Here is a 13942-nt window from a genome sequence, read left to right on the forward strand (position 1 = left end):
TTGTCAAATGAAAATCAATACAATTAATAAGAGACAAGTCCACTAATAATTCAGAGCAAAAAGATAATATTAATAATAATAATAGCCTAATATTATATAATCATCATCATCTTCTTCTTTGTCATTATCATCATCATCAGCTTGATCAAAAATAAAGTGTAATGCTGTGGAAAAATGTAGTCCTTAGCACTGCAATAGTCAAAACAGGATGCAGGATGATAATCCAGGGATTGACGTGAATCCCTCTTCCATTAAACCGGTGTACCATCATCATCATCTCCATGTTGCATGATCCCTCATAAGAGTGGGGACACCTATGCTCTGAATTTTCGGGGAGCAGTGTAAAACTTTTGAAGCTCTCATCAAAATAATGGGCGGACCTTTCCAAGACTGCTGATTTTCCCGTGTTAATTTATTTTTCCTCACGGATCAGGTTTAGTCCACATGTCCAACCCTCCTAAAGACTTTAGCTCTTCGGGGAACTAACGGGTTTCCTTTTTTTTCACGAGAGCCCGTTTACCTTCAGTCTGAGTCTACTGGGCGTAGGTAGTGAGGAGTTTGTTCACGACCAAACCAATTGATTTGTAAGCTCATGGCAGTGCAGAAAACATAAATAACAATCATTTGGACTGTGGAAGGGAACGAATTTGAAAACAAGACCGGTTTAAACACAGCTGAGGGCGCCGGTCATGGATAAGGATAAGGAAAGGTGGTCCACAAGATGGAAAACGAAAAAGTGGAACTCCGCTATAGCTGCTTTCATCAGTTTAACTTTTGTCCTTCATGCAGCAGATGTGAGAGCAGGTAAGGAAAATGTGTTAAACCGAGACAGGAGAGCATCGTCGCCAGCTTTCCAGTGATACCAACCTTCAATATCATGTGATTAGCGTATATTGGCTGTCTTAAATCCTACTTTTGAGCATTTGACGCATTATAGACGTGTTCCGAACTAAATTTAAAAAAATATATATAATTTGGGCATCATGATGGGCATCTCAGTTTTGAGACACAGCAATGAAATACATTTCATAACTTTGGCATCAGTAAATCCCGCCAGTGCACTTCATTCAGCATGAATACACATTACTTAATGTTTATTAACAAGGACTGGAAACTGGAAAGTGATGGAAGAGTCCCGACAGTCGTGTGTTGTATAGCGTGTACCAAGACAAAAGAAAAAAAACCTTAAGTGAGTAAAGGTGTGCATTTGCAGGTAGAGTTATGTGTTATATAGCCTATTTCAGAAAACTAAACTTGTATTTTTTACTAAAACTAAAACTGTTTTGTATTGTGTTTTACTGTTATTGTAGTGTGTGTGTGTGTGTGTGTGTGTGTGTGTGTGTGTGTGTTACTTTATGATGTTACACTAATATGCTATTTAATATCTACAAACTGTTTATCTAAATGCCCCTTACCTACATCACTGGATGAATCATGTCTAATATGAGTTTATTTTGAAAAAGCTACAGTAATTTAACAAATATATATTTAAATGGTTTGCAGCAGTTACAGTCTCACAATCTTCCTGAACTGTAGTGAAAACCATTACATTTGACCTGCTGATGAGGCACCATTCTGCTGATCTTGGAATCTGCACTAGCACCTCAGTGAGGCACTCGTGTGTCCAGAGTAAGATTAGGAATTTGTATTGCTCATCTGAAAGACACCTTTCTCCACATTATATAGTTCTTATCCATTTTATGGTTAGTCATCTGCAAAATCATCTGCTTAAAGGAATAGGCAAAAATTACAGCCATTATATGCCTCAGCCTCACCTTAATGGTGATCACAAATGGAAAATTATTTTCATACATGCTTGTCTTTCTAGTAAGCATACAAAGTGCTGGTCTATACTGTAAGCTAATTCAGAAATGGACATTCATTTGTAAAGTTATGCCAAATGCATTAAATGCTGATGGCCATTTCAGATATGTAACATATCTTTCAAAATGGCTGCCTGATAATGACTTTACCACATTGTTCTTTGGCAGGCCATAGTTTGAAGCTGGGGTGGTTTGAAAGCAAGCTTTTACATTTTTTGTTTAATGATAAAAAATGTTTTACCACAACTACACGGAATGCAGGAAAGCTACATTTTGGCCCTTGCTCTTTGGATTGTTTATTTGAATTTGTAGCCATATTGGATATCTTTTGCATTAGTTCAAAAAGTTCAAGTGAGATTGGCCACGCCTGCTAGGTTATCCAGATATGGAACCAGTAAGGATGCCTGAAAGTTCATGGTCACGTGATCCTGACGTCGCACCAACGCTAGAACAAGATAGTTTTTTGCATTTGTGGTGTGTGACATAAGGCGTTTTCCAAATAGCATTTTTGCACCCTTAAAGGGCACTGCGAGAACGGTACTCGGAGGGTCATTCCAAATGAAAGTAAGAAAATTCACAAAGAGCCCTTCCACAAGACTGTTAGCAAAGGGTACAATAATACAATAATGCCATGTTCCCTTCAGAGTACCCACATCAAAAGATATGTCCTTTGGAGTGAGTAGTGCATCACTTTCGATTGGAATTTGCCCTAGTGTGGACTGTTGTCAGCTGCTGAGAGATTTTATTGATCGTTATGATTATGTTATGAAATTCATGTGAATTTGATAGCATTTTCAATTCTGGCCTTTCCGGCAGATTTCTTCAAGCTTTTTAGCCATTTCAGAGGAGGAATTACTCAGATGAATGTTGCCGAAAACATAGGATACATTCTTTAAAACTTTTCTCATAAGTTAAAAGATTTTGCTACCAGAAGTCTGCCTTGTCTTTACCCATGACACTGGCTTTCCCCAGGGAGAATAACAGGAATAAAGGTAAAATATAATCAAACATTTGTATTCAAACACTCAATTTTGAAAGTGCATTAGGAGTAATGTGTCTTATTTGCTACCTTAACACATTGTGGATGGCACTTTTTTAAGAGCTTCTGTTGGGGGGCTGTGGCTGCCAATTCTCCACATCTGGAATATATGAGGCCTTTAGGTATGCAGTAATTCTGAGAGGCATTCTGAAGAGCACAAAGACACTTTTAGTTAGAGTTTAGAATAGAAAAACAGTACCATAGAATTTTCGAAAAACCTATGAGAGTTACTTTTAAGGGTATGGATGCCTATTAGTCAGGCATTTTGCTTTATCTCATACAGAATGATAAAGCAGAAAGCTGCTCTTTGTTTTGTCAGTGGAGGATACACTGAATGGAAACTCTCCACTGAATGATTTGACAAAGCACATTAAGACCTCACCGCATCATTAAACTCACAAGCATGCTCAAGGATGTAGACTTACTGAGCTTCATTGTGTGCAGCTGTTTTAATGTTATCAAGGAAATTAAAGGGGTATTTATTCCCCCGAAAAATTAAATTTCTGTCATCAGCATTTACTCACTCTTGTGTTTTTGTCGTGAATTTTAGAAACTGACAGCCTCAGTCACCATCTCCCCCCACAATGAAAGTGAATGGTGATTGATGCTGTCACTTACTACCATTCTGCCTAACATTTCCTTTTTTCCCCATGGAAAAACTTACCCTTTAAGCCGTTTAAGCTAAATATTCCAGATTTTCTGTTATAAACATACAGATACATCTTTACATTAAAACATACACCAATACAAAAAACATATAGAATCCTTAATATATCATTTGAGTGTAAATATAATGACTGTGCCTTGTTTCAATGAGTTAGGTGTTGCTTGGTGGTACATTGAGAAGTTTTTTGCAAGTGGTGCCATGCTGACACCATAATGTGTTCAGCATGCTCAGTATCCCTAAAAATGCACCACCCTTCAGCTCCTGGCCACATATGTGGAACAGGAACTACTGGATCAGCACTTCCTGCATTCTCCTGCCATATGGTTAAAGCCAATAATGGCAAAAAGAGCTGTCACATGTTACCCCCCATACTTTTGCAGATTTGCCTTTTTAAACATACATTTGCAGGATATGGAACAGCAAGAACTTTCAGATCTTTTTAAAGAGAAAATATCTGAATGGTTTTTACTTCAAAACAAAAATATAACCATTCCAAGTCTCCCCAAAAAAATCTTTCCATAGCGTTAGAATGTAATAGTAAATATTCCAGAGGTACTTGGTGCTTCATTCTTTTCATCAGCTATGTTAAATTTATGTTGTCTGTGATAAATCACTAGTTCTCTTTGTGAAGGAGGAAGTGGGAACCGGGTAAACAATCGAACGTGAGTTTATTGTTCTCACATTTTTAAGTGTTAACATAAAGCTTTGCTTTTCAGCATAAAACAACACACACATTCACACTGCTGCGTGCGTGCGTGCACCTCTCTCTCGCCCTTTTATTCCTTTCCACTCTCACTGCAAACACAAAACATCTGTTAGAGGTGATTTCCCACAGGTGTCATTCCTCACCGTATTGTCACTCCCAGCCTCACTCTCTGCAAATGTCGGCCATGCCCACGTCACCTCATCGTCATAAATGAAAATCACATATTAACATTTAAAGAGGACAGTCATGTAGAATTAAGAGCAAAGGTCAAAGGGAATCACTCATGGTGATTTGGATGTGACATTGCACCCTGAATGGTTAAAATGTCGTTTATCATAGGGTTAATTTTTATTCTGCCCTTAAAGTAAAATTTCCATTAAATGTGGCTGTGATGACCAAATGTCTGTGTATTTTCCCCAGAGTCTATTTTTAACAAATGCAGCTCCTCACCCTGCATATTTATAAAGGCTTAGCTGGTTTTATTGTGCCTCATAATGCACCGGGTTATAGGTCTGATCTATCACAAATTTAAAAAAGACGTCAGTATAATTCTTCTAAAGTGCTTTCCCAGGCTTAGTTGAGTGGGACAGGGTGGAAAATGAACCCTTTTGTGATGTCAAACCCCCCCCCCAAAAAAAATGTGTTTGAAAACTCTGTTGAAATACGCTCAAGAGTAATGAGTCCTAGCATCAAGTCATTCTTGGATTTATGGTTTATTGTTTTAAGTGCTTTGAAAGAGATACTTCCTGTCTGCTGCCTGACCAGCAGACAAATATGTACAGTTGACCTGACTCTATAGTGTATGTAGTCTCTGGTGGTGGGGGAGTCAAAATAGGAGTATTTATGTGGTAGTCATCCATTCAGCCTCTGTTCCTGTTCCCTTAAAAGTTAAGTAACCCAGCTGATACACTGAAGAGCCTTATCTCCCTGATCTTGTGTATCTGCCCATTTATTAGTCTCGAGTGGAGGAAGAACTCTTCCTTTTCTCAGCATCACAGACACCACACAAGGCTCAAATGGAGCAAGAAATCAGTGTTGCTCAGAGTCCAACAGGACCGGCCTCTGAATCGCACATATTAATTGTATTGTAAATCTCTCAGCCTGTTTAAGCATTAGCATACACTTGTTAAGGATCATTAGAAATGGGTAATTTGTGGGGTGCTAGGTGAGCGAAACCAGAACATTTCTTATATTATATTGGGAATAGGGCTGGGAGATATATCAAATATTAACGATATATCAAGATAATTTTGCTGACGATGTAAAATTGACCAATATCATGAATATTGCAATGATTTTAATGTGCTTTCATTTGGCCATTAAGTTACATAAAATTTGCATCAGTAGACTAATTTCATGATCCTTCAGGGCTACACAATTAATCAAAACAACATCAGAATGGTGAGTTGGTCATATGTGATTAATAATCCACAAAAGGCTGTGATTTAAAGACAAATAAACACAGCCTGCATGTGATTCAGGACAAATCGGTGACATGCTGATCGGTGTGCACATGCATGGAGGCGCTCACAGGATCAGTTCATGTGCATTGTGAAATCAAAGGAATGCAGGTTCAAGCACTCGCACAAATATAAACATTAGTAACTGCTACAAGATATTATACAAATCTACAAATGCAGCACTATATATCAGAAAAGGAGTAGATTACATCGTTTCAGCAAATGCAGAACATTGTAAACGGTCAAATACACATTGCCTTGCTGTGTCAAAATAAAAGCTCCTTGTGAAGGTAATGTAAATAGGACAGAAATATATTGCTTTTTATAATGCAAATCTTATAATCAGAATAATAATGATAATTCAGCATTACATTATAATAATAAACCTGATGTGTCCCAAAGTAAATAATTTGTATTATGAAATGTTCAACTGGGGTTTCAAAAATAAGTCAGTGAAGTAGCTTTGCACACCTTGTTCATTCACAAAAATGGATTAGTAAAAACATTTGAAGGTAAATAATGCTTTTTATTAAGCTACTATTTATCACTGTATATGAAATATAAATATAAAAAGTATATCAATGAAAATGATTGAATTTCATTCTCCCTTATTTTTAATGAATATCGAATAATATTTTAATTGAATGTCTTTAAAATATTGAATCTACTTGGCTACAATGGCTGTTTGTATGAAATGATGGTTCCCTTTTAGAGCAAATACATAATTATCAAGATATATATCAAATATCATCAATAGGTTGAAAAATATAGAGATATAGATCAATAAACCAAATAGACAGTCCAACCAGGCAAACAAAACTAAGGGTAATCCAAAAAGCAGTAAATCCAGAAAAACAGGCAATGGTCAAAGCATGAATCAAGAAACAATGGCAATGGAAAAACGCTCGGTAAGGCAGGGTAAACTGGCAATACTTCGCAATGAACAAGGTACTGCATGGCTATACACACACACACACACACACACACACACACACACACACACACACACACACACACACATATGTGGTAAACAGGAAATGAGCAGTGAAGAAATGGGTGAAGATCAGTATTCGGGAGAGGGCTACCTCTGGTGGTTGGTAAGATGGGTAACAACCTCAGATGTTACAGAACACTCTTAACGAACAACTCCTGGTGTTCTTCTACTGGAATGTCCACTTGGTCGTGGTGCGAGACTTTGAGGATGAGCTTGGTGGAACTCTTGGATCATGGTCAGGTCCAGTATGTCCTTGGCGGCTACCCACAATCTTTTCTCCGGTCCATAGCCTTCCCAGTCCACAAAGTATTGCATCTGGCTTACTCGTCGTCTTGAGTCCATGATCTCTGACCATATAAGCTGGTTCCATCAACCTCCAATGGAGGCGGATGTTTGGGATTCATGATTCCAGGGCCAGACGCCGGGTGGACTGGTTTCAGCAAGGACACATGGAAGGAAGGAGATATGCAGTAGTTAGCAGGAAGCTCTAATCGGTAAGTAACTGGGTTTATTTGAAGGATAATTCTGAATGGACCCACATACTTTGGACTGAGCTACCTGCAGCTTAAGATCCCTTGTGGATAACCAGACCATCTGTCCAGGCTGATAGTTGGGGTGAGGGCGCCTCCGCCGGTCAGCCTGAAAGTGTTGCTCTCGGACCGCTCGCTGTAGCCAGACATGCCCGCTGTCCCACACACTCTCCCACACACTCTCGAACTGCCTAATCCAATCTTCCACAGCTGGCACTTTAGATGGTTCTTCTGACCAAGGGAACATAGGAGGTTGGTAGCCCAACATGCATTGGAAGGGGGTTAGCCCTGTAGAGGTATGAGTGTGAGAATTCAGTGTGTATCCGGCCCAGGGCAAGAAGTCGCTCCACTTCTCCTGTTGACGGCTACAGTAGCTCCAAATATATCTGCCAATATCCTGGTTTAAATGTTCTGCCTGTCCGTTGGCTTGGTTGATAGCCTGAGGTGAGAATCACATTGATGTCGAATTGCTTACAGAATGTCTGCCAAACTCAGGACGTGAACTGTAAACCATGATTGGACACAATATGTTCCTGTAATCCATAGCCTCTGAATACTTAGTGGAATAAAGCATTAGCAGTTTCCATAGCCATGGGTAAATCCTTGAGAGGGACAAGTCTACAAGATTTTGATCGATAATTCGGTCGATAATTACCAGTATGGTGGTGAAGTTTGGCATGCCGGTGATGAAATCAAGGTTTTTTGGGGTATTGGAGTAATGCCAGGGGCAGTTCCCTGGGGGAGATTGTGCACACACTTGACAAGACTTCACAGTTAGTAACATTACGAATTACAGATGTCCACCAGAAGGAATTACGTACCAGAGTGATTGTTCTTTGAATGCCAGAGTGTCCTGTGCTCAATGAAGTGTGGACCTATTGGATTAGTTATCAGACGTAGAGCTTGTGGTAGAAAATGCTTGGTTGGGGGGACAGTCAGGTGGTGACGGTTCATGCTGTTGTGCTCGTTGTATTTCTTCCATGATATCCCAACTAATCGGTGCAATGATGACAGATGGTGGTAGGACTGATCCAGGATGAGGTTGGATATGTGATGGATCATGCCTGGGTGAAAGTGCATCTGCTTAGCTATTCTTGCTGCCAGGGCGGTAAGTGACTGTAAAATTGAACCTGGTGAAGAACAATGACCATCGGGCTTGATGTGGATTCAGTCTCTTGGCTGCCTTTACAGTATGTATTCAAGGTTCTTGTGATCAGTGATGACTTGGAATGGGTGGACTGCCCCCTCTAACCATTGACGCCACTCTTTGAGTGCTGGCTTCATGGAAAGTAAATCCTCGTTCCACACATCATAGTTTCGTTCAGCAGAATTTAACTTTCTGGAGAAAAATGTACAAGGGTAAAGCTTGCCTGGGGTTCCGTGACATTGTGACGGGACTGCTCCAATCCCACAATCAGAGGTATCTACTTCAATGAAGAAAGGAAGACTGGGGTCGGGGTGTTTCAGTATAGGAGCGGCCGTGAAGCTTGTCTTGAGGGAGACGAAGGCTTGGTATGCGGCGTTGTTCCATGTTAACTTGCTGGGTTTTTCCCTTGAGCAATGACATGAGTGCTGCTGCAATGATACTATAGTTTCTGCTGAGGCAGCAGTAGAAATTGGCAAAGCCCAGAAACCGCTGTAGTTCTTTGATTGTGGAAGGTTGAGGCCATTCGGTAACTGCTGTGATTTTAGAGACATCCATTTCTACACCTTGGTGGCTGATATTGTAACCTAGGAACATGGTATGGGAGATATGAAACTCACATTTTTCTGCCTTGACAAATTGCTGGTGTTCCTGGAGATGTGATAGGAATGTCCTGACATGCTGGATATGTTGTTCCTTGTTTTGAGAGTAGATGAGGATGTTGACAATGCAGGCCACCACACACTGATTCAGTAGGTCTCTGAAAATCTCATTGACAAAAGACTGGAAAACAAAGGGGGGCATTAGCAAGTCCATACGGCATGACATTCATAGTGCCCCCTGGTGGTGATGAATACAGTTTTCCACTCCTCTCCTTCTGATTCTGAAGAGGTTATAAGCACTTCTTAGATCGAGCTTAGAATAAATCTTAGCCTCACAGAGTTGTTCAAGGACTGAAGTGATAAGTTGCAGTGGGTAACGGTATTTCAAGGTGACAGAGTTCAGGCCTTGATAGTCGATACATGGACGTAGACCTCCATCCTTTTTCTCCACGAAGAAAAAAACCTGTAGCTGCTGGAGAGGTGGAGGGACAGATGTAACCAGAAGCAAGGGCTTCCTCGTTGTAAGTGTCCATAGCTAGGGTCTCGGGGCAAGAAGCCTTGCTTCTTGGTGGAGCTGTATTAGACAGAAGTTCAATGGCACAGTCCCATGGATGGTGAGGGGGAAGTTGAGTAGCTTTGACTTTACTAAAAACTTAATTTAATTCTGCATACTCCTCAGGAATCATGGTTGCTGTTTGAAATCCAGGGCTTTCAATGCTGGTGTTAAGACAAGGCAAGTAGACAGCAACATGGAGACAATGTTAATGACAGAAACTTGACCATTGTGTGAGCGGACCCTAGTTCCAGGATATAGAAGTGTTGTGGATGGCCAGCCAAGGATGACCCAGGATAAGAGCGTGATTGGGTGGGTTTGTGGAAATTAATTGTTGGAATGCATTGAATGGTGGGTATATTGAGTTGCATTCGACCTCTTGATTTATGAGATTTACAGCAGCCCCAGAATCTGCTAAAGCTGTAAAAAAATGTATATGATCACCAATGGAGATCTCTACAGGCAACAAAAAACTGTGATGTATAGGTGATACAAAGTTTGTGGTACTCACTTTAAGCTTTGATTCATGGTAACTTGTTATCTTGTGTGGGCATGCATCATTAAGATGACCTGGTTCACCACAGTATTAGCAAAGTTTTTCATTATGTCGGCATTACCGTTCCTCCATAGAAACACAGGCATAAGCAACTTGTATAGGTTTTGGTGATTCGGTGGATGCCTGTACCTGTACTGAGACTGTACATTTAGAAGTGGAGTGAAACTGGGGCCGTGGAGTATTACGAAGCATGTTATCCATCTTGATAGCCATGGTAATGAATTCTGACAGAGTAGAACCTTCACCCTTGGATGTCAGTTCCGCCTTGAGTTCTGGCGGGGTGAAGCCCCTCATGGAAAACGGTTTTCAGAGTGACATTGAACCATCAAATTTGTCAGGAAAAGCAAAGCTAACCGGTTTAACATGTGGAGCTGGCAGTGAGTGAATGTAGTGTGTCATACATTCGTTGGCAACTCGTAGGTTGTTCAACTGGTCTTGATAACCCTTTGAAACCCTCACACTGGTGTGCAAATGCAGCCTGGAGCTGTGATACTGCCGCTGTATCCATGGTAGGTGAAGTATTATGTAATGAATTGGCCATGGAGATGGCGTTAGGATCCATGTGCAGGAAGTTTATTAAAAGAGACACAATCAAACAATCCAAAATAGCAGGCATAGAGATGTAGTCATAAAGCAAGCAGATAAATCCAATAAACCAAATAGACAGTCCAACCAGGCAAACAAAACAAAGGGTAATCCAAAAAGCAGTAAATCAAGCAATGTTTATATATAATGAATCAAGAAACAATGGAAAACCACTTGGTAAGGCAGGGTAAACTGGCAATACTTCACAATTAACATTGGAACTGCATGGCTATATATACATGTGGTAAACAGGAAATGAGCAGTGAAGAAATGGGTGAAGATCAGTATTCAGGAGAGTGCTCCCTCTGGTGGTTGGTATGATGGGTAACAACCTCAGATGGTGCAATTACTGTATACTTCCTGACATATTAACTAACTGTAGATCAATGGAGTTGAGCTGCTTATAAAGTCTGGGTCTTGCTGAGCTGCCATAACGGTAGAGGATTGGTGACCACCATCAGTGACTTTTACACCTGGAATGTTTAGCTTTTTGGATGGGTCCACTCATAGGTAGGCCAATTATCCCTACTGGATACTTCTTAACATATTTACTGCTGTGCTGCTCAGGTTTCTCATAAAACTACAATTGCTTCATTGACAGTTACAACAGAAGTGCTGTTGCAGGGAATTGGAAACGATAAAACCGTCAGTCAGCATTAGTGTTGTTGGAAAATGACACAACAAGGGGAAAGTTTATGGGTTTTTGATTGTTCATGTTCAAATAATTTGTGCTCACTTGTTGGTGGATAATTAAGTCTGTAGATATACTGGCTCCACACAGTGTTACTAACTGAGGTAATCACTCTAGGCAGAGTAAGAACAAGTAAGCTCTGTTTTGTGAGGGAGAGAAGTCTAATTGAGGTTAACAATACTGTCTCACAGTTTTCAACTTGATATTGCAACACAATTACATTATAACCCAATTGTACTTGGAGGCAACTTTGAAAAGCAAATGTCACAGTATTATACCACAATCTTATCAGTCAACATCAGATCCAAGAATTTCCTCAATATACAGTAGTATTTTCATTGCTTTAGACTTTGTCCTCATTTAGCATTATATCTATCCATTTGCTTACAAAATTATTGCCATCAGTTGAATAAACTAAATAAACTAATGGAAATAATTGGACAAATATTGTTTTGGTTCAATGTAACTGAGCTTAAAAGGAATATTTCATGTTCAATTAAGTCAGCTCAATCGACAGCATTTGTGGCATAACTTTGATTACCACCAAAAAAATATTTTGACTTGCCGCTCCTTTTCTTTAAAAAAATAAATAAAAAATCAATCTGGGTTCCAGTGAGACACTTACAATGGAAGTGAATGGGGCCAATCTGAAAACCAGTATAGCCATAAGACATAAACAATATGCATGTTTACATGATTTTAGTGTGATAAAATCACGTACCAACCTTTTTTGTGTAAAGTTATAGCCGATTTCATTCATCAACTTCATTGCCATGACGATGTAATTTCAACAAACCCTGAATTCCTAAAATGATTAAAATCGATTTAAACAACTTTACAGTCCAAAAAATACATGAGTTTTAACAAAGACTTAATGTACGTGCTTTTTTAAAATTATAAGTTTCACTTTTCTGCCTTTAAACCCTTTTTTTAGTAATCAACATTATGCCATAAATGCTTTCGATTGAACTTAACTTGTTATGAACCCGGAAAATTCCTTTTACCCTGGGTTATCATATATTTGAACCCAGCTTTTATCCTGGAGAAAGCAACTTTTCACACTTGTAATTTAAAAAAGGGAGGTTAGCACCACTTTTAACCCTCTGTTATGAAACCCTGCTCCAGATTTGCCTCACATTGCGGTGCCGAAGGTATACAGTGTGAAACGATGCAGTGTTTTAATGTTAAGGAAAAATATTTAGCAACAGACAACCAATCATTTAATGTCTCAGTGCGTTCCTCATTTAATTTTCATGCTCTTTTTATGTTTGCAGTCTTTCACTTGCTGTTTTATGCTCTCTCTCTGAGGGAAACCATTACAATATCGAATAGTGATAGCAAACGAAATAACTGGCATTATAAGGAAACAGTATGCCATTTGCGTGCATCTGTGCAGTATGTTTCAGAAGACGAAAGACAAACAGGATGGATTTGCTTGTCGATATTTACACAGAGTAGCAGTTCCATTAAGCAATTATTAACACAGATTGCATGCCTGTTGGGAGCTGTATTTGTTCAATCATTTGTATCAATCTCACAAATATGCAAATTAGATAACCCAGGGTTTAAAATGTACTGTGTGAAACATCGAAACATGAAAACCCAGGATTCATTTTTAACCAAGGTACAGTTTGAACAGTGTGAAACATGAAAGAAGACAACCCAGGATTTCATTTACCCAGAGATAAGAATGACCATGGGTTAAAGCTGAAGTATGTCACTTTTTCATTGTTAAAATAATTTATCCTATCCCAGCTTAATATGCAGAGACAACAATAAGTAAGTCATTAATAGAATATATATAAAAAGCCCTTTTGATTGTTTTGAGTGACCCGCTTAGAGCTGCCCCACAACATAACTCAACCAATGACGTGAGTTGGGGCGGGGCTATCTGACTGTTCGAAGAGCAGCAGATGATGGGCATATTAGGAAATCTTTTTTTATTTTTGCAATTCTATTCGGTGGCGCTAGTTTTGCAGAAATTACATACTTCAGCTTTAACAAATTAAATTAAAGTTTGCTAATTGACAAACACCATTATGATGGCATCCAACATTCTACCTCACAGCTGAACCAGTGGATGTGCTCAAGATCTTAGACTTAAAAAGTTCACCTGAAGGAGTGAAGAAAACGCAAGGGTTTTGTACCATCCGGAGAGGATCCAAACCAGATGTTGCCTACAGAGTGGACAAACGGGCTCAACTCAGCTCCCCAACCAAACAGCTCTTCCCAGGTGAGTTTGCATGAATTGTGCTAATCCTTGTACTCTCCGACCATTAATTAACTCTATATGTTGTGCATTAGTTTTCTCTCACAAAATGAAATTTTAAGTTGTTTCTTCTCTTAATTCATTTAACAGGAAGTGCACAATGTAGCTACCTCAGTTACATGCGTTTGGACTGTTTACAGTGCTAGAAGTCTGATGTCCAGACCTTGATGAGTGAAATAAAGCCATATTTATTGTTTCAGGAAAGAGCTCATTAAGGGAAACAGAAATCTCTTTGATAGTTTTTTCCCTGCATTGGCTACTGTTTTGAGCAGTGTTATGCTTGCTGATTCATCCATGAATAGTAAAGCAAATAATAAGTGAAA

At 39.4% G+C, this 13942-nt stretch overlaps 1 protein-coding gene across 1 annotated transcript in view; it reads left to right on the forward strand.

Annotated features, from left to right (window-relative positions):
* Positions 1 to 423: 423 nt before the first annotated feature.
* The window catches only part of LOC127649150 (collagen alpha-1(XI) chain-like), a 121596-nt gene continuing 108077 nt past the window's right edge, over positions 424 to 13942 (forward strand). Inside the window, exons 1-2 of the mRNA XM_052134117.1 lie at positions 424 to 804; positions 13419 to 13583. Coding sequence (XP_051990077.1) covers positions 690 to 804; positions 13419 to 13583 — 280 coding nt within the window. The 5' untranslated portion in view covers positions 424 to 689. The remainder of the gene's footprint in view (positions 805 to 13418; positions 13584 to 13942) is intronic.

Source organism: Xyrauchen texanus, chromosome 9 (genome assembly GCF_025860055.1).
Source record: "Xyrauchen texanus isolate HMW12.3.18 chromosome 9, RBS_HiC_50CHRs, whole genome shotgun sequence".
Taxonomy (NCBI): domain Eukaryota; kingdom Metazoa; phylum Chordata; class Actinopteri; order Cypriniformes; family Catostomidae; genus Xyrauchen; species Xyrauchen texanus.